The sequence below is a fragment of the Thalassophryne amazonica genome, chromosome 4, assembly GCF_902500255.1.
Source record: "Thalassophryne amazonica chromosome 4, fThaAma1.1, whole genome shotgun sequence".
NCBI classification, from domain to species: domain Eukaryota; kingdom Metazoa; phylum Chordata; class Actinopteri; order Batrachoidiformes; family Batrachoididae; genus Thalassophryne; species Thalassophryne amazonica.
The window spans coordinates 3,679,914-3,706,211 of record NC_047106.1 but is presented as its reverse complement, the minus strand read 5'-3'; the positions used below and the strand labels follow the sequence as shown (position 1 = coordinate 3,706,211).

Sequence of the window (26,298 nt, the reverse complement as noted above, 5' to 3'; positions counted from 1 at the left end):
GAGACCGTCTTCTCAGGTTGATGTCAAGTGGACCTGTCAAGACACACAGCTCTTCTTCTGATTAAAAAAACTCTTTTTAAATGTGTCATATTATGCAAAAACGTGTGCGGCTGACATGGTTCATGTGTGACACGCCTGCTGAGTCTGCATTCAGTCTGTGTGACGCCCCCTGGGTCTGCATTCAGTCTGTGTGACACACCCCCTGGGTCTGCATTCAGTCTGTGTGACACACCCCCTGAGTCTGCATTCAGTCTGTGTGACACACCCGCTGAGTCTGCATTCACTCTGTGTGACACACCCGCTGAGTCTGCATTCAGTCTGTGTGACACACCCGCTGAGTCTGTATTCAGTCTGTGTGACACACCCCCTGGGTCTGCATTCACTCTGTGTGACACACCCGCTGAGTCTGCATTCACTCTGTGTGACACACCCGCTGAGTCTGTATTCAGTCTGTGTGACACACCCCCTGAGTCTGCATTCACTCTGTGTGACACACCCGCTGAGTCTGCATTCACTCTGTGTGACACACCCGCTGAGTCTGCATTCAGTCTGTGTGACACGCCCGCTGAGTCTGTATTCAGTCTGTGTGACACACCCCCTGGGTCTGCATTCAGTCTGTGTGACACACCCCCTGAGTCTGCATTCAGTCTGTGTGACACACCCGCTGAGTCTGCATTCACTCTGTGTGACACACCCGCTGAGTCTGCATTCACTCTGTGTGACACACCCGCTGAGTCTGCATTCAGTCTGTGTGACTCCCCCTGGGTCTGCATTCAGTCTGTGTGACACACCCGCTGAGTCTGCATTCAGTCTGTGTGACTCCCCCTGGGTCTGCATTCAGTCTGTGTGACACAGCCCCTGAGTCTGCATTCAGTCTGTGTGACACACCCGCTGAGTCTGCATTCAGTCTGTGTGACGCCCCCTAGGTCTGCATTCAGTCTGTGTGACAGCCCCTGAGTCTGCATTCAGTCTGTGTGACACAGCCCCTGAGTCTGCATTCAGTCTGTGTGACACACCCGCTGAGTCTGCATTCAGTCTGTGTGAAGCCCCCTGGGTCTGCATTCAGTCTGTGTGACACACCCGCTGAGTCTGCATTCAGTCTGTGTGACACACCCGCTGAGTCTGCATTCGGTCTGTGTGACGCCCCCTGGGTCTGCATTCAGTCTGTGTGACACGCCCGCTGAGCCTGCGTTCAGTCTGTGTGACACGCCCGCTGAGCCTGCGTTCAGTCTGTGTGACACGCCCCCTGGGTCTGCGTTCAGTCTGTGTGACACGCCCGCTGAGCCTGCGTTCAGTCTGTGTGACACGCCCCCTGGGTCTGCGTTCAGTCTGTGTAACACGCCCGCTGAGCCTGCGTTCAGTCTGTGTGACACGCCCCCTGGGTCTGCGTTCAGTCTGTGTGACACGCCCGCTGAGCCTGCGTTCAGTCTGTGTGACACGCCCGCTGAGCCTGCGTTCAGTCTGTGTGACACGCCCCCTGGGTCTGCGTTCAGTCTGTGTAACACGCCCGCTGAGCCTGCGTTCAGTCTGTGTGACACGCCCCCTGGGTCTGCGTTCAGTCTGTGTGACACGCCCGCTGAGCCTGCGTTCAGTCTGTGTGACACGCCCGCTGAGCCTGCGTTCAGTCTGTGTGACACGCCCCCTGGGTCTGCGTTCAGTCTGTGTGACACGCCCGCTGAGCCTGCATTCAGTCTGTGTGACACGCCCGCTGAGCCCATGGTGCAGTTTGTGTTACATGCCAGTTTGCTTTCACAAGCAGGAAAGATAAGGTCAAAAAGCAACATATTCCCATATGAGAAGATGAATTTAGACTCAGAATGATTAATTTTTTTATAAAAATAGTTGGCTATTAACAGTCTGTTAGTTATTGATTAATTGTTGAGACTCTAATTTCTGTAGCGTATTACCATCTGATGCAGAGTTTTTTACACACACACACACACACACACACACACACACACACACACACACACACACACAAGGACCCTCTGACGGTTTATTTGAGAAATTGTGTCTTGGGAATATTTTAATACATTTTTTCAAAATATATATAAAATGAGAAATCTGAGTGTCGAGCACATGTTGCCAGATCGTGGCATTAATAAAAGCTGCAGTGACCTTGTGGCTTGGGCGCGGGGGAGCAGACAGGAAGCCATTTTCACACCGACCTGGACTCTTCAGTGTGACTGAAAATAAAAGCTGGATCCAGGGGAGCTGGATCCGTCTGTTACCTGAGAGAGAACCAAAGCCCTGATGGCTTTTCCACCAGTCGCCGCCTTCCTTTGAAAACCAGTAAATCTTGTGAAGTTTATTTTCTTTGCAGCATCTGTCTTTTATAAGGGCTCTTTTAATTTGTTTGGACTTTGTCTGGCGGGGGACCGTTGCCCCTTTTCTTTCTCCTTGCGTGTCAGAGCCTCTTTCGTCCTCCCCAGCCGTCCCTGTCCCTCTTTTCCCATCACTTCTGTTTTTTCCCTCTCTGGTCCTCCGGTGGAAGTGAGTGTTTTAAAAATGGTACTTTGGGGACGGCGGACAGAAAGACCCCCACTCCTCCCTCCCTCCTCTTCATTCTTCCTCCTCTCCTTGCCTTTGATCCCTCTGTCCTCTAACATGTCTGGGAAACTTGGACAACCTGGCAAAGAATCATCTAAGAACTGTTTGTCAGCGACTAAAGCAGGAGGTTTTCCCGCTGGAATCCTTTCAGTCAACATCCATCACCTGATTCCTGACGTACAGAAGCAGGTGGAGAAATGGTTTATTTTTCATGGTTAATTAACATGATTAATAAACATTTAGAAATATTCCTTTACAATAAATAGCTGGATACCCAGGAGATCACACACCTCTGCCAACTTTATTGCATGTTTTTATCCAGAATAGACTTTTGTTTTGTTCCATGTCACCACAGTGGATCCGATCTGCATGTTGCTTTGGCACAAGTTTTATTCTGGATGCCCTTTCTGGGGTCTTCAACCCGGAACCTCCTGTTTTAGAGCCAAGTGCATGTTTTTATCTGTAATATTTACATATAATCCATTGAAACGGATCAGAACCTGATTGAGATCTTCATGTTGTTTCACCTGTTGCTTGTTTGATGACACGTGTAGTAGCTTTCATCAGCATCAGTGTTTCAGGTTTTGAGAACTTGATTGAAAAGTTCTTTAAAAATCATCAAACTACATCAAATAAAAAGTAAGACTATGCATCCATATGCATGTTTTTTTCTGGCAGAAAAGTGCTGAGATGGCGTTCAGAAATGCATCATCCTAGCAGTTCTTCTCAGTACTTTCTTAAAAGGAACAATGCGCTCCTCATGGGATTTGTTTCTATGACAACAGTACATGGCTAAAAAATAACTTATAATGTACGGTGATAAAAAGCACTCACTTTCAGCAGGACACAGCGTCTGTCCAATGTGCTGTCACACGTGAATTTTTGTGTTTGTTTCTGTTCTATTAGATTTTGTGTCATATCAGTTGACTGAAGTTGCTCTGTCCAAATGGTTGCCTGAAAAAGGTGCTACAGTGTTGTCACAGTGGCTTTCTGTGCTCAGACTGGCCACACAAAAAAATAAAAAGCAGTCTGAAAAAAAAAAAAAGACAATAGCTACAGCACTTTATCAGGATGCAACTCCATCCCCTTTCAGAAAAACACGCCAGAAAAAAAGACACTGCCACTCTGAAAAATGTATTTTGTGACTGACAGAAACGTTTTGAGAAATCTGCTCACAGGTAGTTTGTTGGAACTGAACCTGCAAAACCGTCTTGCGTTGAGGTGACAGAGCTTTGTTGTTTTTTTCTTTGTATGCAAGGAGCAGAAACTGAAGGCCAGACTTCAGGTTCAGTCGTATATGCATGTTTGTGTCACATGAAACTTTTTGTTTTTTGTATTCCAAGATACCGCTGATGAAATATTAAGTTGGCATTTGTTAAGTCAAGTTTATTAATCACAGGAATCCCGGTGAAGCTCACGTCCCACAGCTGCATATGTATCAGCCATCTAAAAATATTTTAAATATTCACAAAATTAAAAACAAATTTAAACAATAAAGGCAGGTAACACAATACATTTATCACATAATCCTCATGAAAGCTTCTGACAAGGATTAATCTGGACTAGAACCCATTCAGTTCTGGGGTGCATCCAAAAGATGTGGCGGAGTCATGAAAATTTAAAATTTTGTACACACACATACATACAGTATGTATGTAAAATTTAGGGGGAAAAAAACCACATGGATTTTAAAACTCATTTTTGTTAAAATTTCTGAAATGTACTAAAAGGTTTGGTGTACTCTTTATTTTATTCAATTTTTAATAATAAATCACATTTAAACAGATAAAACAGTATTTTCTAAGCAGGGCCTGTTACATGAATTTTAAACCCTCTCAGTATCTTTTATATATATATATATATATATATATATATATATATATATATATATAATATGAATGATGAGGTTTATCTTAAATTTCATTCTGCACCAAGAATGGCTTCAACTTGTGAAGTTGCTTTTGAAGAATTGCTCAATAAGATATTCAGGTTGCTTTTTAATAGGTGATGATAATCTGTAGATCTTTGTGAAAAGCTGATTTTTGGTGTATCACCATGTTGCATTAAGTTAAAGAAACCAAAATTTTGATGCAGGTGGCGTTCAGCTCAAATCTTTTCTTCCACTTGTCCAGATGTCTATTAATCGCTTTGAAAGACATTCAGAAAAATTATTTTGGAATTGTTAACAAGTTCATTTTATTATAATTATTGTGTTTTCGGGAATATAATCTTTTTAATAGTTTGGGAGGTACTGTGACTTTTTCCTGTATTGTCAGATCTTTAGTTTGGATTTTTGTCCATTATTGTATTGTACTTTTCATTCTTGGTATTTAGAAATAGAATAGAATAGAGCCTTTATTGTCATTGTACATATACATACAACGAAATGTGTCCTCTGCATTTAACCGTCCTAATTACAGTTAGACACAATCTAACCACTGGCAGCAGTGAGCAGTCACAGTACGATGCCCAGGGACCAACTCCAGATGTACAGATGCTGCCTTGGTCAGGGGCAGAGAAAGGACCAGACCCTAAATAAGCATGTTCTTGATTTTATTGAGTTTATTTTGTTTTGTCCATTGATTCTGGGGAAAGTCCTACATAAATAGTAATTATTATTATTATTAATTATTTATTAATAAGAAATGTGGGATTTTTTGGTATATAAGTTTCAGGACCTCCCAAAGTAGCAAAAAAAAAAAAAAAAAAAAAGACAACTTGTACTTTAAATATAGAGGTATAACATTCCACAAAAATCACAGTTTAGTACATTTTCATTGGAAACAAGAAACACATTTAAGCTCTGTTCTTCCAACTGATGAGTCTTCCACATTGTTACTCAATGTTTTTTCTTAAATTCTTATGAAATGCATGTTTCAAAAATAAATGTAGTTTATAATCCGGCGCGATTTCTAATCCAGAAAAAATGGTATCATTTATTTATTTATTTATTATCTTGGTTTCAGGTTTGAAATACATCACATAGTGACTTTTTTAGACTCATATTATTTTATTCTCTTTCACTCAATTGATAGTTACTGGTTTTTGTATTTTTTCATTTCATTTTATTTTTTTTTATATCTTTTTTGGCCTAATTCGCACTTTTTATTTGTGATTGGTGATTGAGATTTCAGGCCAGTTTAATATTTTTTAAATGTTAAAAACTTAAATGGCCCATTTATCTTTCCAGGTTAGTTTTTTTTTCCCCTCTCAGTCGTTATTTGAATGTTGTTGTTTGGTGGAGAGACGAAAGCGCTCGAGGCCCACGTGCGTGATTTTCCTCCGGCTCATCACAGCTGGTCCACAGTCTCTCCTGCTTGCTGTTGTCTCACCTCAGATGCCCTGGGTCCAGTTTTTTATTTTTCTTTCTTTGATTTGAAGTCCATCAGATTCAGAAAAGACACGGTGTCTGTGTGGACACAGTCTTCAGAACTTGTCCTTTCGCACGTCGCCTCCCCGGTGGAAGCTGCCTGTTTGTATCTGATGCAAATTGGGTATTAAAAAAGGGGAGAGAAACATGAGACGGCGTGACACGGGGCGACTGAGGAAAGACACAGCGCGCGAAGGATAGCAAGCGCGGCTCAAAGTGACGAGACTATGCAAATGCTGTTGAGACAAGCTGGGATGGATGGATGGATGGATTAAGGGAGAAGGATGTAGTTCAGGTGACACTTTGACTTTTTGGCAGGTTCTGAGTTTTTCTCTGGATTTGCATTGATGGATCTTCTTTCCATGAGGATGTCGTACCAGTGCTCGGGCACATCACGCCCCCATCATTAATCAAATCACGGCCTCCGTCTTGAACGCCTCACGTCTGTCTCACTCGCTCAGGGACTCTTGTAGTGTGATTTTCCTCTGTATGCTTTATGTAATCTAGTCATTAAGTATTTACCATATTTTCCAGTGCATCAGTTGCAGTTTTTCACTAGTTTTGAAGGTTGCTGTGGGTCAGTAATCCATGTCAAATAACATCCAGCATTTTGTCAGTCACACATTTATTTGTCCATCTTGCTTATTTTTGGATAAAAGTCCTTTGGGTGCACACCACAGACTGACAGCTTCCAGCATTAATGCATTTTTCACTTCTCCATGTGTGTCCATCTCATCTCTTCTGTCATCCAGACTGCATCAGATGACATCCAGTATGTTGTATAGTGTATGGTTGTTTGTCCATCATGACTATTTTTGGAATTTATAAGTCCATATAGTAGCAGCACACGCTGTGGTGTCTACTTGCTACACTGTGCTCCTGTCTGTTGTTAAACCCGCCCCCAGAGCAATACAGTATCCAAAAGTGAGTTCCACATGCAGAAAAAAGTGTGACCGGAGTGAGGAGGCTATTGTATCGATATAGCATTGCTTTGACATCACGGATTGGGAGGTTTCCTCTGAGGGATCTGACCTGAAGGGTTACACCTCTGCTGTCCTGGACTACATCAGTTTTTTGCACATAGGCCGTACTGCCTACTAAAACCATGAGGGTGTTTCCAAATCAGAAGCCCTGATTTAATAGAAATGTGCAGTCACTGCTCAAAGCCAGAGACGCCGCCTACAGGTCAGGGGACCAGCTGGAATTCAAACCTGACCGGAAAAACCTAGCAAAGAGCATCAGAGAAGCCAAGGTCAGGTACAATTTCAATTTATTTTTATTTATATAGCGCCACATCACAACAGCGTTGCCTCAACAGGTAAGGTCTAACCTTACTAACCCCCAGAGTAACACTGGTAAGGAAAAACTCCCTCTGAGGAAGAAACCTCAAGCAGAACAGACTCAAAGGGGTGACCCTCTGCTTGGGCCATGATACAGACAAATTACAGAACAATTCACAAAACGAATATACAGGAAATGCTGTTGATGCACAGGACAGGAGGGACACCAACACAAATACAACTCCCATCTCTGGATGGAGCTGCATCTTAAACAGAGAAAAAACAGAATCAGGCATCAGAAATACAAGAAATACAGTATAATTTGTCAGCATTAAACAACAAGAAAAACAGGAAATACTAAGGTGATCATCGGCCACTAGCCCTAAGCTTCACTAAAAGACCCAGAATTTAGGTAAAGTTGAGGCCGCAGCATGCTCCATTTCCTAATAAAATGAATTAAAAGAGTAAAAAGTGTAAAATAAAACTATACCAGTATGCTAGCCATAAGAAAGGGAAAATAAGTGTGTCTTAAGTCTGGACTTGAAAGTCTGTACAGTATCTGACTGTTTAATTGATGCAGGGAGATCATTCCACAGAACAGGGGCACGATAAGAGAAAGCGCTATGACCTGCAGCCTTCTTATTCACCCTAGGGACACAAAGTAGTCCTGTACCCTGAGAATGCAAAGCCCGGGCCAGTACGTAGGGTTTAATTAGGTCAGCTAGGTAGGGAGGTGCCAGTCCATGAACAATTTTATAGACTAGTAGCAGAACCTTAAAATCTGATCTCACTGGGACAGGAAGCCAGTGAAGAGATGCCAAAATGGGTGTAATGTGGTCAAACTTTCTGCTTTGTGTCAAAAGTCTGGCTGCAGAATTTTGAACCAGTTGGAGAGCCCTAATGCTAGACTGCGGTAAACCAGAAAATAGAACATTGCAGTAGTCCAATCTAGAAGAGATAAACACATGAATCAGGGTCTCGGCATCAGCCATAGACAGGATGGGACGAAGCTTCGCTATATTTCGCAGGTGGAAGAAAGCAGTTCTCGTAATATTTCTAATGTGGAGGTCAAAGGACAATGTAGGATGAAAAATTACCCCAAGGTTCGTCACTTTGTCAGTGCAATGTATGACACATGAGCCTAGGCTGAGCGTTAACTGGTCAAATTGATGTCGATGTCTCACTGGACCAAGAACCATCATTTCAGTCTTATCAGAGTTTAAAAGTAGGAGGTTTATTGACATCCACCTTCTCACTGATGCAAGGCAATCTTCTAAGGATTTTATGTGAACGAGATTACCAGCAGTTATCGGCATGTATAACTGAGTATCATCAGCATAGCAGTGAAAGGTAATCCCAAAATGCCACAATATGTGCCCAAGGGGTGCTATATTCAAAGGATTCAAAAGAATTTTATTGTCATATGCACATAGGAACATGTTCCCTGCACAATGAAATGTGTCTACTGCATTTAACCCATCCTAATTGTCAGTTAGGAGCAGAAGTCGCCTTTAGGCGCCCAGGGACCAGCTCCAGATGTACTTCCCTGCCTAGGTCAACAGCAGGGCTGAGCAAACCATGACCGGCTCTTTACAGACAACACACACATAACACACATGAGCCGGCCCGGTACATGAACACATATAAAAGCATACACAAGGTAAAAACGTGGGAAAGAAAAACCTTCATAGTTGCTGCATTACACTGCAGCAATGCAGGAAAAAAAAAACCATCAGCACAAAAAACAATGATCACACACACAGACAGGAGACGAAGGACGACAACCGAGATTTGAAAGTCCAGTTTATCAGAACACCCGAAGGCAGCCTTTAGGCGCTGTCAACGGCCTTGTTCATCCATCTGGAAGGAGGAGGGGCTCAGCCCTGAGCAGTTCACTGTCCATAGTCAACGTCAGAGCTGGAGAAGCTGAGGGAGGGAGAGACTAGGGAGTGAGGCATAAGTGTTGTCCTTCCTTCAGGAGGTTTTTATCGCAGAGGCCTTGAAGTGCAGCTGTGTTTTTGGGAAGTCAAATGAATATCCAGATTAGCAGACGCCTGAAAGATTCCACAGTCTGAGAACAGAGTGGCTCCCAATACATCTGAATGTAGAAAGGAGATGCGGTCTTACTGACGATCAAAGAGGTTTTTCAGCGCCGCTATCCTCCCGGAGATGGTATCCAACGCGCGGTTAACACCCGCCGATTGAGCTGACACTGCTCTTCCATTCAGTTCAATCATGTGGGGCAGCCTGGATGGGCCAATTATAGTTGCTTCCACCTTCTTGAGTTTCCGGTAAACCAGCGCTATGTCCGCTCCACACAGCAGAAAGCCGGTCACCACTGAGCCAAATATATACACATCTTCGACGTCCTCCACAGACAGCGTGTAAAGGCACATGACCTGCCATCTCCTCCATGAGTCCATCACGTAACCCATCACATGCGTCCCGGCAGGACAGGTCGGGTCCTCCGCCCCTGAATGTCTTGTAGAAAAAATAGTGTCAATTGCATTCAGACACCACTTTAACAGATCCATTTTTGTCATTTTCCAGAAGAGCAAAGCTGTAGCCTCACAGACAACACGCCACAGAAGCAGGAAAGATAAGGAGGGAGGGAGAAGAGAAAAATGCGTCCGTCTCGGCCGAGTGCAAGCTGGCAAAAAAAGGGAGAAAAGCAGGGGGCCTAAGATGGACCCCTGTGGAACCCCAAACTTCATGTCACTAAGGTTAGAGTTAGTGTTTCTGTACAAAACACAGTAAGAACGACGGTCAAGTATGACAACAGCCATGCAAAGGCACTCCCAGTAATCCCAAAATGATTTTCCAGCCTATCGAGTAGAATATGATGATCCACTGTATTAAATGCAGCACTGAGATCTAACAGCAACAGACCTGTAGTGGTGTCCGAATCCATTGTAATCAGAAGATCATTCACCACTTTTGTGAGAGCTGTCTCTGTGGAATGATATTTTCTAAAAGCAGACTTCAGTGGCTCAAAGAGATTATTCTCAGTAAAATAGTCCACGAGCTGCTGTGACACCACTTTTTCCAGAATTTTTGAGCAAAATGATAGATTTGATATCGGCCGATAGTTTTTCAATACACTAGGGTCAGCATTAGTTTTCTTAAGTAATGGTTTAATCCCTGCAGATTTGAAACATTTAAGAACAGATCCAGAAGTTTATCGATCGATCTGTCGATCGATCCTAAACTTCTGGATTGAGATCGATAGACGGATCAGTGCAGCATCTCCAGTGATGCGGTCACTGTATCGGACTGTCGTGGTGAAGAGAGAGCTGAGTAGGGGGGCAAAGCTCTCGATTTACCGATCAATCTACGTTCCGACCCTCACCTATGGTCATGAGATTTGGCTCATGACCGAAAGAACAAGATTGCGAGTACAAGCGGCCAAGTTGAGTTTCCTCCACAGGGTGGCTGGGCACTCCCTTAGAGATGGGGTGAGGAGCTCTGTCACTCGGGAGGAGCTCAGAGTTGAGCCACTGCTCCTCCACGTCAAAAGGAGCCAGCTGAGGTGGCTCGGGCATCTTTTCCGGATGCCCCCTGGACGCCTCGCTGGAGAGGTGTTCCGGGCACGTCCCATCGTGAGGAGGCCCTGGGGAAGACCCAGATCATGCTGGAGGGACTATGTCTCTCAGCTGGCTTGGGAATGCCTCGGGTTTCCCCAGAGGTGCTGGGGAAGGTGTGTGTGGATCGGGAGGTCTGGGCGGCTTTGCTTGAGCTGCTGCCCCCGTGACCCGACCTAGGATAAGCGGAAGAAAATGGATGGGTGGATCCAGAAGTTAAAGAAACATTAATAATTTCCAGCACAGTCGGCCCAAGAGTGGGTCACAGGTCCTTAAACAGTTTTGCTGGTATAGGATCAAATAAACAGGTTGTGCTTTTTGTTGACGTTACGAGTTTTGTCAGCACGCCTAGTGAGATACTCAATAGCCCACCTCAATAGCAGGGTGTAGTGGCTGGGTTAAGGCATGCTGGGATATGTTTAACCTAATGTCTTCTATTTCCTTCTCTCTGACATTCCACATGCGTTGTAGGTAGCAGACACGAAATCTTTGATATTGCTGGAACAACCATTGGGCCATCCTCAATTTCAGCATCATCCAATGTAGCAATTTTATGTTGACTTGTTTTATGTAAGGATCCTTGAGGCGGCTTTTGCTGTGATTTGGCGCATTATAAGCTAATTAAGTTAATTAAATTAAATTTAAATTACAGATACAAGCTACAGAAATGAGGTTCCTCCAGCGGGTATCTGGCCTTACACTCAGGGAACAGGGTGAGAAGCTCGACTATCTGGGAGGGACTCTGAGTAGAGCCGCTGCTCAAAGGAACCAGCTGAGGTGTTCCCTGGTGGTCTTCCTGTGGAGGTCTTCCAGGCACATCCAAGTGGGAGAAGGCCCCAGGACATGCTGAGGCATTATATTTCCCAGCTGGCTTGAGAACACCTCGGGATCCTCCAGGAGGAGTTACAGGACTTAACCGAGAATGGGGATTTGTGGGATGAGCTGCTTAGTCTGTTGCCACTGTGACCCGGATCCGGATAAGTGGCAGAAAATGATGATGATGATGCAGGCTTCCTCCAATCCAGCTGATCACATCTTGATTGAGCCGATTCTAACATAATCTAATTTATCCAGTTTCTTTTGTTTCCAACATTGTGCTTACAGAAACATATTTTGTTTTTCCTCAGGTCTCCATGTTTCTCCAACATCAGCTGAATATATTTTTTTAAAGTACATATATGTTCTAATCTTACTTTTTGAATGTATTTATTTTTTAAGAATCCAGTCAGGAACTGAAGTCCATCTGTCTTTCTGCCTTTGAGACTTTTTTTTTTAATATTGTCTTCTGTGTGATCTTTGACACTTTCCACGTTGACTTGTGTTGACTGTCTAGAGTGTTTGGACAGTTCAGGAACACTTGTCTTTGACTGACAGCACGGTGAGATGGTTCCTCACGCTCACTCCCGGTCCAGCTGCAGTTCACAGCGAGACATTTGAGTGAGAGATTTTCCAGATTGGTGGCAACTTTCATGATCCAAAAGATGGTTTGCGGTCGGTCGCTTTGAAAGCTGCACATTGACTTCTTGCAGAAGGCAATCTGTTCCTCACCTCGTCTCACGCTGTGGACATGAATAATAATTTTTTGCTAAAGAGCTGTCACATGGAAAAAAAATTTAAACACAAATCACCAAACAACAAAACAATTCAAATTAAAAAGAAACAAAACTCAAAACCTAATCAGTCAATCAATCGATAAAATAAAACCATCTGCCCATTGTGATGTCATTTCAACAGGTAGATTATTCCATAACAGTGGAGTACAACAGGCAAAGGTTCCATAACCTGCTGACCTTTTCTTTATCTGAGGAACAAAAAAATAAGTAAAACAATAAGATGAAATAAAATGCAAAACAGAAAAACTGCAGTGGAGAACACAGGGCTTATTGTGGCACATAAGGCTCAACAGGTTCTGTAACATGCAACAGGGCTCATTCACGTGAGTGGAGCTGTACCCGTCCCGTCTCAAACACGACTGATCCAGAAAGCATCTGTGTATTATTATCTGGGCACTTTCACATCAAAGAGCACATCATGAAAAATGGATGTTAATAGCAAAATTGTGATGAAATTCTTTAGTTTATTTCAGTAATATTAGTTTCTTGTCCATCAAGCCCACATGGTGAATAATCTTCATAACAATTATCCGACCTCTACCATGAAATTATGGCTGGAAATTTGTCTGTTTTGTGGATAAATTTGCCTGTCAAAAAAGTAAGTATATATTTCAATTTGCATTGTTATATATATATGTGTGTGTGTGTGTGTGTGTGTGTGTGTGTGTGTGTGTGTGTGTGTGTGTGTGTGTATAAAACCTTCTTTGGCATATACGAATACCATCTTGTCCATTTATTTAATGCTGGTGGAGGTATATTTTCAACTAATGTGCTTTTATCACCCTTGGAAACTTGGAAAATTCATTGGAAAAAAAATCTCCCAATGTTTTCAAAAAACAAAGATAAAACCACACCAAATGAATACTTTTTAACAGTTACCTTACAGAATGCCTGACCTCTATTTAAAAGGGTTCAAATTAGACACATTGTGCACATTACAAAATGTGACTCAGTGTGGATATATATATATATATATATATATATGTGTGTGTGTATGTATTTTTTAATCAGAATATGGCTTCAGAGATGCAGGAATCCTGATTGAGAAAACCAGATCTAGGACGTGTAGAAGTTTGACATGTGATCACCAGAGTTCCAAACCGTGCAGAAGTGAACTTTCCATGCCGGACGCTAAATTCATTAACACCCCCGTCCCACACTTCCTGCTTCTTTCCACATTGAAGCACCATTATATCTTTTCAGGCTGCTTCCACGAAATACTTTTTTTTTTTGGTGTGGGGGGTGCTGACTCTCCTCAGCACAAAAGATGGGTGCCTGGACTCTGAAGAGCTTTTCAGGAGCTAGCTCGGACCAGGAGAGAAATGGGAAGAAACTGCTGAAGGTCACAGAGCATTGTTGGTGAGCGGAGGTCTGAACGACTGCCCACAAAGCCAATGTTTGGCGGGACTAATGAAACTCAGAGCAGTACGTTAATGATCTAACGACTGGAGCAAAACACTCAGTGCACTCCTTTCCGCTCGCATTCAGCCTCTTTCCAAATAATGACGAGGCACTCTCCTCCTTTACCTTCAGCATAACCTTTGATGTCCGTCTTGTTTTCTTTGTCCCTGCACCCCCAACCCTCTTTTCATTCCTTTATGTTGCACGCCTGTCACTCATCTATTAAGGCAACAAGGAAAACGTTCAGTGCGTCCATTGTGGTTCACCCACAGGTTTGCTCTTTATTCCTTTTGAAAGCACTTGAATTTCTCTTGGGTTGACCAAATGAATCGGCGGTATAAATCTTTTATTTATTGTACCCATTGTGTCAGAGGATTACAGGTATATTAGTTTGATTATTCCCGCAGCCTCCTGTAGTTTGTATATGTAACAGTAATATTACCGCTTTGTACTTAAACATAAGCGGACGGTTTCAAGATAATATTCAGCGGTGATGTCTTCTCCTGTTATGGAACCAAATCGCTCACAATGTGGGATAAATTATTATTTACAGTGTAATTATTAAAAAAAAATGAAATAACAACAAAATAATACCAATAATCATAAATTGTAATCTAAATGTAGTTGAAGACCTGAAGCCAAGAGTCTTTCTAGTCTATTTTACCATTTTAACCTACTGGTGTTGTGAAAATCAACCAGGCACTAAAACGTTGCAGAACCTTTCTGAGCCTAGCCCAGCGAGTTTGACAAGTTAACATCAGGCTCGGACCAATTTAAAACAGTGTTGTATCACCAGCTACGTTTTTTGACTTGGCCTGACACCATCACTTGACGTCATTGATTCCAGCGGTCTGATACATTGGTTAGCACCAGGAGAGCAGACGCCTGTGCAGAAAGCCACGTTTCATCGTCTCATCATTCCTGAGATATGGCCATCACTGCATTTTAGGTTGTGGCTTTGACGTGAGACCAAGTCTCTCCGAATTTATCCACCAAGTTGGATTGAAATCATTCTTTTCTTTTTGAAGATATAGTCATGGACAGACACACACACACACACACACACACACACACACACAGTTGGTGTCAGTTAGCATTGAGCGCTCAATTCCACTGAGGCATCGGGTACCCGTGTGCTGTGCTAAGTCATCGCTAAGGCAGCTGGACTTCCTTCTGATGTTGCAGGTTCAGGTCGTCCGGCCTTTAAGACACCGTTTTCCGCGTCCTGATTATGTTTGTCTGGAGCTGCTTGTGATATGTGAGATGAGATGTGTTTCTCTAGATTGTTGTTGTTGTGTGTGTGTGTGTGTGTGTGTGTGTGTGTGTGTGTGTGTGTGTGTGTGTGTGTGTGTGTGTTTGTTCAGCTTGTGCCGGCCTTGTTGATTGGACTTGATTAACAGACTGCCAGACATTGGACGTCGAGCTCCGGTGAACATAATGTGGCATCTTGAGCTGCTTATTTCCAATCACTCCATCGGAGGCCTTGGACCCTGCTCTGTGTGTGTGTGTGTGTGTGTGTGTGTGTGTGTGTGTGTGTGTGTGTGTGTGTGTGTGTGTGTGTGTGTGTGTGTGTGTGTGTGTGTGTGTGTGTGTGTGTGTGTGTGTGTGTGTGTGTGTGCGCGCGCGTGTGTGCATTCTTGCGCTGACAGTAAACTTGGAAAAAAAAACCCTAATAATCAATAAAGATCCTTTTTTTAACAGCTTGCTCTCAAACATTTGTGAATGAAAAACGGAAAAATATAATTTGCATCTAAACTGAAATGGAAACCATCGAGACGGGGATCTGTTGTGGTGACCCCGAACAAGCGGGAGAAGCCAATCCAAAAGAATGAGAATTTACTCATGTTCATGGTCTTTCGTGTAATTTTTGTTTTTTTTTTGTTTTTTTCCCCCCTTTTTTTATCAGGCAAATTGAGCAGCCAGGATTCATACAACAACTTCACCAACAACAACATGGGAAACCCACGGCTGTCCTCGCTGCCCATCCTCACCGTGGTTCTGCCCCTGGCTCAGATCAAGCAGCCCATGACACTCGGAACCATCACAAAACGGACTGGGTAGGTACCATGTCTGTCTGTGGAGGAACTGAAGAGACCACGCAGCACCACAAACCCATAGGTCTTCATTTTGACAGCATATTTTGGTTTAGTTTTTGTCATCACCTTGATTAAAATGTCACATAGTTTTAGTTGTAATTTAGTCATCCTAATTTTTTTAGTTTTAGTTGAGGAAATATAGGATTTTTGTCAACTTTTGTTAACTAAAATCAAGAAAATTAACACTGGTGCCTCTGTCGCCCCGTCAGAACAACCAGACACAGGAACAGTTTCTTTCCACAGGCCGTCACACTGATGAACAACTTAACCTGCCAAAAAACTCTCATTCATATACCTCATGTACAACTTCATTCTGTTTGTCTGTTTCACATTTGTTTTCTCTTATTGCACATTTTTTTTTACTGTGAATTATTCAGTGTTTAGTGTATATTATATAGCGGCTGAATGAATCCTTGTCATCTGATTGGTGCTTTGTATGTCACATGACATTATTCGTCCCATTTGTGTTGCGTTTCATTTAGAGTGCAAATTTGGTTCCATATGTTTTGTACCATTGCATGCTGTGAACCCTACCCATGCACACATTAGTGGGGGTGGCATTTAGCTAAACATGGCACAGTTTGTTTTGATGACAGACATTGATTTGAATGAGCTAATTGACGGTGTTAATTCTTCTAACACACACACAAAACAAATCCACTATGCCAGAAACGTCTGGAGGCATGAAGAGCTGTTAGGATGAAAAGCTGAACAAATTTCTGATGTGATTTTTCGCTGGACTGAGGAAGTATGCAAAGACTTTGGTTTTTTTTTTTTGTTTGTTTTTTTGGAAGTATCACAGATTAACTGTTTTTCCAAGTTGACTGAGAACAATTTTGGTGTCCAATTTAAAGTTCATGTTGGATTGCTAAAGCACCACACCAAAATGTCAGTCCCTTTTCTGTTGTTTATAAATGTATATAATATCAAATGACAAGGATCTATTTTAGCCGCTATATAAAACAATATTGAATGTTTTTACATTCTATCAATGGAACTAATATTTAATTTGGTGAAGATGGAATGTTCCATCTTTCACCTCATGAAATATTCATACCATTGAATTCATAAACATTTGTATATTTATACATACCGTACAGAGAGAGTGCAGCTCAAACTAAAGTCAAATTCCTGGTAAAACTCGGCCCGTACTGTCAACACCTCGCTCTGATATTTCCCCGTACAGACCTCTCTCAGTTAATAAACCTTTATTCAGATTCTGATTCTGATGAAGCCCAGCCGTTGTTTTGTTTTCAACGTGCATCACTCATTGAAACGCAGACTGTCAACTGTATGCTGATGACATCATGTTCGCTGTTGTCACACCAAATTTCACATTTTTTTTTAAAATGCCTTTTAAAGTCCTTGTGTGGTTTGAAATATGTTAAGAACTGAAGAAAGTAAAATGATCAACCAGCATGCTGACTTTCACTTATTTTTTTATTTATCATTATTTGTCAATATAATGATATTCCGTACTTTAATGGGAAAGACATTCAGACGGCACACGCCTGCACGGGGGTAACAATGGATAGCTATCGTTATCTTTGTTGCTGACAGAAGGAACCCATCAGGTCTTTGTGACATCATAAGGCAAGAATGTTAAATAAAGAGATAATAGAAAGTTTTAAGTGTATGTGAACAATAATTCACACCTGGCCGCATTGTTGTCATTCTGTACGTTTTTATCGAAGTTTCTCAGTTTTTCGAAACAGACACGAGTGTAAAACCTTTGACCTTTGGTCAAAGATAACGAATCAAATATCAAAGAGCATGTTGCTATGACGTTGTAAAGATAATAAAAATGTAGATCCAAGAGCTATTCCATTCTTAACAGTGTGTGCAAGTGTGTGTGCATTGGACACGTATCACGTGAGTGCGCGGCGTGGTGCAGATTGGGCAGGTTGTCGGCTCTTTGTGCGGGTTTGCATGTGTGGCTGCTGCTCTTGTTTTATTTTTGTTGTGTTTGTAATAATCCACAGTGTGACTAAAAAAAGCTGCATCCTGCTTGTCGTGACAGGTCGCCACTTTCTCTCTCACATGCTGAGCTGATGCTTCAGGATTTCTTTTGTCTCTGACAGCCACCGTTTTTGCATAAAATGATGAAGTGCTGCTCGCACACAAACGCGCGCTGCAGGGTGTTTGGAAAGTGGCTACAACACTTCATGCAGTGCAAAGCCTGTGCAGCCGACACTCTGTACACAACTTTAAATCTTATTCAAGTTGTGTTAAATGCAGTGTGACGCGCACCGAGGCTCCTGCAGCCCTGAACTCTGATGCACTTTTTAAAAAAAAAATCTGTTTAAATGATGTCGTTTTAAGACCACCGGCAGCTACTGGCTTCTGCTAAGTGCATTTACATATGGTACAGGTGGCTCCACAAATATGGGCCCATTTTAATATTTTAATTTAAATGTCATTTTCATGCCCTGTTTGAATGGGAAATGCTATAATGATCCAAACAGGCAGGCAGGGGTTTATTTCCCCGTGATATTCGATAAGTCAGCTACCAGGATGGAAATAGAGACCAGCTCTCTGTCAACAGCCTGAAGCAACTTTTACAATCATTAGGGGGACTTGCAAAGTCAGCTTGGTTTGTGAAATTAATTCTTCCATCATTGGATTTAGCCAGAGTGCAGATAACACATCTGATTGGTCAACATTAAACGTTAATAATGAGGCAGCTTCAACGAGCGTTCTCAGCCATAATGTTCCTTTAATGCTTTACACCTTTCAGGAGTCCGGTATGGTGTTTAGTGAAGTGACGCGTTTTCGGCTCGCTTCGTTACACTATTCTGTTTTTTGCCTTGCAAACCTTGCACGTTTTGTTTGGAATCAGTTTTATTTTTATTTTTCTTATTTACCACTTTTTGACCGCCTGCAAAATGTCCAAGTCAAAGAGTAAGTCTGAACGAAACAGAGAAACGTCTCTGCTTGTGACACCTGTAACTGTGGCAGAGATTGGCCTCCTGCTGGAAGGCCACAGAGCTGCGCTCTCTGCAGACTTTACGTCTTCTTTTGAAAGTTTGTCGTCTAAGCTGGACAGTGTCCAGTTGGCAATGCGTGAACACTGTTTACATATTAGTTCTCTTGAATCCGCGTACACTGACTTTGATCAATGTTTGGACCAGCTCGAGCCTGAGTACTCTGCACTCCGAAAAGACGAGTGGTTAAAATCCAAGATGGCAGACCTGGAGGGAGGCAGCAGACGCCAGAATGTTTGGATTGTAGGTTTACCTGAAGCTGTTGAGGGTCCACGTCCTTCTGTTTTTTTTTTCCTCCCAACTCCTCCTCTGTGTTTTTGGACCAGAGGTGCTGACCTCACCGCTGGAATGGGACAGGGCACACCAGAGCTTAGCTCCTGAACCGGCTCCTGGAGGAAAACCCCGGCCAGTTATTCTGCACTTTCATCATTATCAAATGAACGATCTGGTGATTCACGAGACACGTAAGAGGGGACCTGACCTACAATGGACACAGGATTCAGTACTATGAAGATTACAGCACTGAAGTGGTGAGACAGCACGCGGAGTTCAAGAGCACCATGATGGAAGTCTACAAGCAGGCACTCGGGCCTGCACTGTTTTATCCAGCTAAACTGCGTATCGTTCCCCTCACAGGGGAGAGGAAGTTGCTGCAGTTTGCATCAGACGCCGGCAAGATGGTGCAGGACCTGTGAAAAGACTAAGAGGTGTTTTTATGTTATTTTTTTCAATAACCGCTACCTGTTAATGTGAAGTGGACTGATCATGGCCGTTGCTGTTTTTGCCTTTTTGTGGTCAGACTGAGATGAGACACTTTGTGGTGTGTGTTCAGTTCTTTTCATAATGAATTCCTTTTTTTTTTTTCTTGTAATATCATTCAGTGTGAACCTTGTTGATCGAGCTCAACAGCTGCCTCTGCCGAAAATGTTATATTAATGATCGTTGAAGAAGGGACGGGGAGGGGAGTGAAGAAGGAAGAAGAAGAAAAAAATGGTCTCCGCTGGAACCTTGCTAAAGGACCCCAATTCATACTGAGTTGCCCTGCGTAACGCCTGTCTGTGGCCTGTCTGGCCTGGATGTGTGTTTGGTATAATTACACTGAACAAAAATATAAATGCAACACTTTTCTTTTTTCTCCCCTTTTTCATGAGCTTACCTCAAAGATCTAAAACATTTTCTGTACACACAAAAGACCTGTTTCTCTCAAATATTGTTCACAAATTTGTCCAAATCTGTGTTAGTGAGAACTTCTCCTTTGCTGAGATAATCCATCCCACCTCACAGGTGTGACGTATCAAGATGCTGATTTTACACAGCATGATTACTGCACAGGTCTGCCTTAGGCTGGCCACAATAAAAGGCCACTCTGAAATGTGCAGTTTTATCACACAGCACAGTGCCAGAGATGTCACAAGTTTAGAGGGAGCATGCAGTTGGCATGCTGACTGCCATGAACTGAATGTTCATTTGTCTTCCGTAAGCCGTCTCCAAAGGCGTTTCAGAGAATTTGGCAGTACATCCAACCGGCCTCACAACCACAGCACAAGTGAAAAAAAAGAGCAGTTGTATCTATTTTCTAGAGCATCGCTGCACAGTACAGGGGGATGCACACAAACATCTGGGACACTTCTTCAACATGTCCCTGATGCTGTCTGGCTTGTGGGGATTAATCGGTTAACATGGACCCCTACAAGAAAATGAACATGCAACACAGCTGTGAAGCCAGCGTGATTGTTGCTTTGTGTTTTAGGCCTTATGCTCCAGAAAATAGGGTATTATGAAATTCTGTTTTATATAGGTTCATTTTTCTATCTTTCGATCCCTCTGTTTGTACGTCTGTCATGATCTTTGCGGAATCAAGTGACCTGTGATTGCAGCACTTTAGAAGTTGAGTCAGAAGTTGGAATGTCTGGATCTGCATTTATCTTGGATGACTAAGATTCAAGCTTTCACTGACGTCCTGGACTCAGCCATAAGAAGATGAGGCATCAGAATTTACACATCAGGACGTGCAGCTGTGCAGCTAACACCTTCATGCACACACGGCTGCACTGCTACACCACATGCACACAAATGCAGGCGGGCTGCAGGTTTGGCCCCTGGAGTCGGGGGGTGATATCATAATTGTTCACGCTATTCTTGTGCAGGAGAACCCAGGCACCATCTGTCAGTCTGTGCAGCCGGCCTTCACTCGATGTTAACGTGTGTGTGTGTGTGTGCACGTCCAGCAGCTGTATTTACACCTGTATGAGCAGATCCCTGTTGTCAGCGCGGCACTCCAGCACACCAGCTGCTTAACCTACATTCCCAACCAGGTTGTCTGTGTGTGCACTGTGCCGGACTGATGAAGCGCTTGTCCCTTTTGACCAGGCTGGACATCTTTCCATGTCCCCCTGCTGCCAGGTCACCCATATTAGACTGGTCTGATTGAATACAGGTTGTGTTCTGTTGCTATAGTCCTCAGGTCTGCGTTGGCATGTCTGATTGCGCAGCCTACTTTAATCCAGAAGGCATCAGATTCGTGAAGATTAGGCAAATCTCTGGAAGTACAGTGACTGAAGTAACATCAGCCTTACCTATAAAACTAACCATAACCCTAACTATAACCCTATGACTAACTTGTCATGGCAATCCCCCTGTGGCAAGGATGATCAATTTCTAGACGAGATGGTGGACGTGGAGACAAATCGATCTAAGGGGGTTGATCTAGACACACCTGTTTGCTTAACGTGGGCATGTCACTGCATGCCAACAAATGCATGGACCTTGACCGATCCTGAGCCTGGTCCGCTGGCTGGGAAATCCCAGATGATTGGGGTCTGAGGACCTTAGCCTTCATCTGCCTTCACAGCTGACGCGTTACAAGCTGTCACCTCCTCTGCCTGAGCCACTGTTGAGGACTTTGTGTTTCACCAGAGCACCGTTAGCCGTCTAGTGTTCAGGGTTCCTGTTGGTCTTCATGGTAGCGGCCACGGGGCACACAAGGTCCCCCCTGTATTTCATCACAACAGCCGATCTCCTACTTGATCTGTTACCCAAGTATGATGATGTTGGACAGTATGTTTCATGGCCATGTCCTTGGTCTATTTGATATTCATGTCTCCTCTGGGACTCCATGATGCGTACTGTTCTTTGCTTATCACGCTACACAGACAAAACACAGTTTTGATTTGACACGTACAGATATGCAACATGAGCAGTGCAAATGCAACATTTTTCAACCAATCACATAACTTTACTGATCCATGCGTAGGGTAACGACGGCCCGTCCACCTGGCTGTGGAGTCGAGAGCAGGCGGAAGACGTAGGTGGAGCGCTGGGTTTAGGGCAGCTTGCAAACTGTCGTAGCAACTCTCTGTTTGGTGAAGGCATCTTTTAATATGGCATCTAAAATTACAACCCGTTTCTTGTCAGTCTTTGTGTCTTTTGAATTCGCTCCTCACATTAAACGACCGAGAGGCAGAAAAACCCACCAACAGTGACATGGATGAGGGGTTGAATTTTGATCTCACAGGACTAACTACAACCTTAATAACTGTAATTTTGACTGGGAAATGTTACCATCACATTTTGTAAAGTAGCCTGATCATGGTGACAGCCAGCAGTAGCTGCTGAGACCCCTGGAAAATATTGTGTATATTCAAGGGCACTGGGTGAAGAAGCTGTCAGGTCTGCAGGAAGCAGAGGTACAATCTTATATTATTGTGGGATGAGTCGCTCATGTAAAGGACATTTGGTTTTTGTCTATAACTTTGTGTTATAGACAAAGGTTTTCCCGTGGCCTGCTTTGTCACTGTCTCTTTCAGAAAGGATGTCAGTGGTTTTCGGTGACACTCTGTAGATGATGGCCGACCACCAGTGTGTAAATGCTGCTTTTTATCTTCTCAGGCTTGACTTTTATTTTATTTATTTTTTAATTTTTTTGTCATCAAAGGAAACCTGAGAGAGAGTCCTCCAGACTTGATTTAGATTTTGGCATTTCTCCAGTCTTGTCGAAGGGAGGTAGACACGGAAGTGGTTCGGAATCCGCCGAACCTCCTCCAGACAAGGCGAGGTCAGGGAGTGGACCGCTGAAGCTGAGCGTCTGTTAATCCTCAGAGTCCCCTGGGAGTCCAGAACAAGGAGGAAAGTGTCCGTTATGACCCAGCCTTTTATTTCCTGTCATCGCATCTAACACAGGGTTGAATTAAGAGAAAGGCGCTAAAACTCCAATGACCCTGTCGGTCTGTATTTAGTCTGTGAGTGCATGAGCTCTGCTGAGGAAGTTTGTCTTCCGTCCACACCTTCTTCTGTCTTCATCAGAGGACTGAAAATGCAAATGGAAAACAAATCACACCGTTCATGATTAAATCCCACAGATGGCTTTTTAAAGCAGACAGAGTGCAGGCGCGAAAGCCGAGCAGAGACCCTGTGACCTGCTGCGGAGATTATTGTAATACCGATATAAGACCCAGACAAATGGTCGCCTATTGTCCCGCAGAGTAAGACCAGGGCTGCACGTGGGCATGCCAGCAACACTAAACCATTTGTACAAATCAACTCACTTCCTTCTCGTTTTAATGGCCCAGGTGGAGCCGCTCTGAGGGTCGGTGGGTTAAGAGATAAATGTGTGAACGATTACCCCCTGGGAGAGGGGTCGTGACCCCCAAAGGTCAATTATCCTCGTGCCTCATATTCATCTCTATTTCTCATAGCAGCATGTCTATTTTCAAGCTTACATTCTTTTCATGTCACTGACCAGCTTTTTTTTTTTTTCTTTCTTTCTTTTTTTTTGTGGCCTGGCATCTGATTTATTTATTTATTTTTTTGTTCTTCTTCTTCTGTTTACTGTCACCAGGCTTTGGGCCGAACTCTTTGTCCCAGTGTTGATGTTGTTTTCAATCTGTGGCTCACATTGCAAGAACTACAGGGGTATTAAAGGGTGATTCTTAGGAGGGTTCTGTGCCAGCTGTTTGCTGCTCAGCCACCACAGCACTCTGGTTTCACAGCCAAGAAGTCGACCACCATTAATTGAGTCTTGACTCTGCGAGTACTCAACGGACACTGAATATCAGCAGTGCTTCTTTAAGCCTCTGCTTGTCATCATAGTTGACCAACACACTGCCACTGTGTACCCTGTGTGGCCTGAGGATAGAGATCTCGGGACTTTTTCCCAGTTAATTCTGGCATTCCTCAGGGATGTGTCCTTGCTTCCATGGACTTGGTGTAGATGTATTTCATGTCTTATTGTATGGTTGTCGCATTTGGGCGCTAACCAGTGACCTAAGGCCCCATGTCCATGTAGTGGTTTTTTTTTTTAATGGAACCAGCATCTTTTTAAAATTGTGCTAAATGAGAGCGAACAGCCGCTGCCAGAAACAAAAATAAATGAATAAAATGTTTTTTCTTTTTTCTTTTAAAGCAGGTTCTGTGTCAACCTGATCCCGTCAGATCTCAGATGCTAAGCAGTGTGGGTCCTGGTTAGTACTTGGATGGGGGACCTCTTGGGAACAGCAGGGGCTGTGTGTAAATGGACTGCATGTACAGCAAGCTGAAAGCCTGGAAAGAGAACATGGAATGCAAGGGTCTCAGAGTCAATATGAAGAAGACTAAGATTGTGGTCTCTGGCCTTGGACTGTAAGTCCTGAAAGACTCAGGCAAGTTTCCCTGCGCCATCTGACGCAGTGGCGTAGGTGAAAACTCCATTGTTTGCTCACAGTGCAAGCTGTGGGTGCACAAGAGGTGCAGTGGCATCGCTGGCAGACTAGTCGCCAACTCTGACTATGTGTGTCTGAGATGTCATGGTGAAGCTTGCCCAATTGATGGGAGACCAGTTAGCCAGGTCGATGTGGATGGGACCATGCTTGATGTGGAACCCAGCTTCTGCTATCTCGGTTATATGCTATGTGCTGGAGGAGGTTCGCCATCATCGCCAGTTGCACTACAGCATGGGGAAAGTTCAAGAAACTCCTCCCTGTTCTTCAGTCCAAACACATCTCGCTAAAGACCCGAGGGAAGATATTCTCAACCTATGTTCGCTCTGCTTTGCTGCATGGTAGCGAAACCTGGGCAACAACTGCTGCAGACCTTCAGCGGCTCCGCCGCAATGACAGATCCATGATACGATGGATCTGCGGCGTAAAACCACAGCATGATGTCTCCTCTTCTGCGCTCCATGCAAAGCTGGGGGTCGAGGAGGTTTCTGCAGCTCTACGTACCGAGCGGCTTAGATGGTATGGGCATGTGAAACGGGTGTCATCGTGCTTCAACTCTGGCATAGATATGGAGATTCTGGGTCACCGAGGGCGTGGCAGACCTCGGAAGACATGGGCTGATTGTGTGAGGACTGACATCAAAGACTGCAACCTGGCCAGTACTGACCCGCTGGACAGAGATGCGTGGAGAGCTGGTGTGAGACATAGCTGCCTGCTGCCTACCCCAGAACCTGGGACACTCACAGCAGATGACAAATAAAAATTGGATGTAGGATGATGGATGTTATATAGTGCTTTTCCATCTGCATCAGACGCTCAAAGTGCTACGTGTTTCTCCAGGTAAAACTGGAGTTGCATCACAAAGGGCATCTGGTGTAAAACATGTGCCAAATACCAGTGTGAATCTGACTGTATCTGCTGTGGTGACCCTGAACGGGAGCAGCCAATAGGACAAAAACAACCACTTTTGTTTTGTGTCCACTCCAAGCACTTTTAAACTGAAAATCCCTGAACTTTCCAGAAAGGCACTGTGACAGGAAACCAGGAGGAGAGTTTTATTTTTGCCGATTTGTCCCTCAGAATGTATCACAATAGATGCAAAAACGCATTTGTGATAGTGGGATTGGATAGAAGCTTGGCTCTTGCTGAGGGTGAGTACTTTAGTCATTAGCTGTTTAATGTTGTCAGAAACAATTTCCATGAGAAACACGCCCCCTCCTCCCCACTGCCTGAATGCTGAATGCTGAAACCACTGGCGTTAAAGTATTTGTTGGCGATTTCTCCAAGATTTACCCTGGACACAGGGCCTCAGGTAGTGACTGGGTGACTTTGGTATCAGGACTTTTTGGATGATCCTTGGGTGCCACTGAAACTCAGATGAGACCCTACCACTTGTATTGTCAGGGAATATCAGCTACGATGCTATGTCCATGTGGTGCCCTTCTCTGAATATCGCCACGGAGGTGGGAAAGATGACAAGCTCGTCCACATATCTCCTGGTTGAAGCTGATAGATGGTTTCTTTCGGAAGGAGTAGATCATTTCTCTGCCTGGGTGGTTGCTCATCAGGACCTGAGGCGGTTCCATCGTGTGGTGGATGTGGTGATGATGATGAACAGCACACCCTCCTGATCCTGACCCGGCCATTTACACAAACATGGGAGACATTCCCATCAGTGTTTCTGACAGCGTTCCCCGTAATTAATTCCAGGTTCTCTTTTAACCACCAAA

General features: G+C 43.7%; 1 protein-coding gene across 1 annotated transcript in view; it reads left to right on the top strand.

Moving 5' to 3' along the window:
- Positions 1 to 26,298, top strand: part of bcas3 (BCAS3 microtubule associated cell migration factor) — a 700,663-nt gene that overhangs the window by 225,036 nt on the left and 449,329 nt on the right. Inside the window, 1 exon segment of the mRNA XM_034169027.1 lies at positions 15,702 to 15,852. Within this exon segment, the coding sequence (XP_034024918.1) occupies positions 15,702 to 15,852 (151 nt within the window).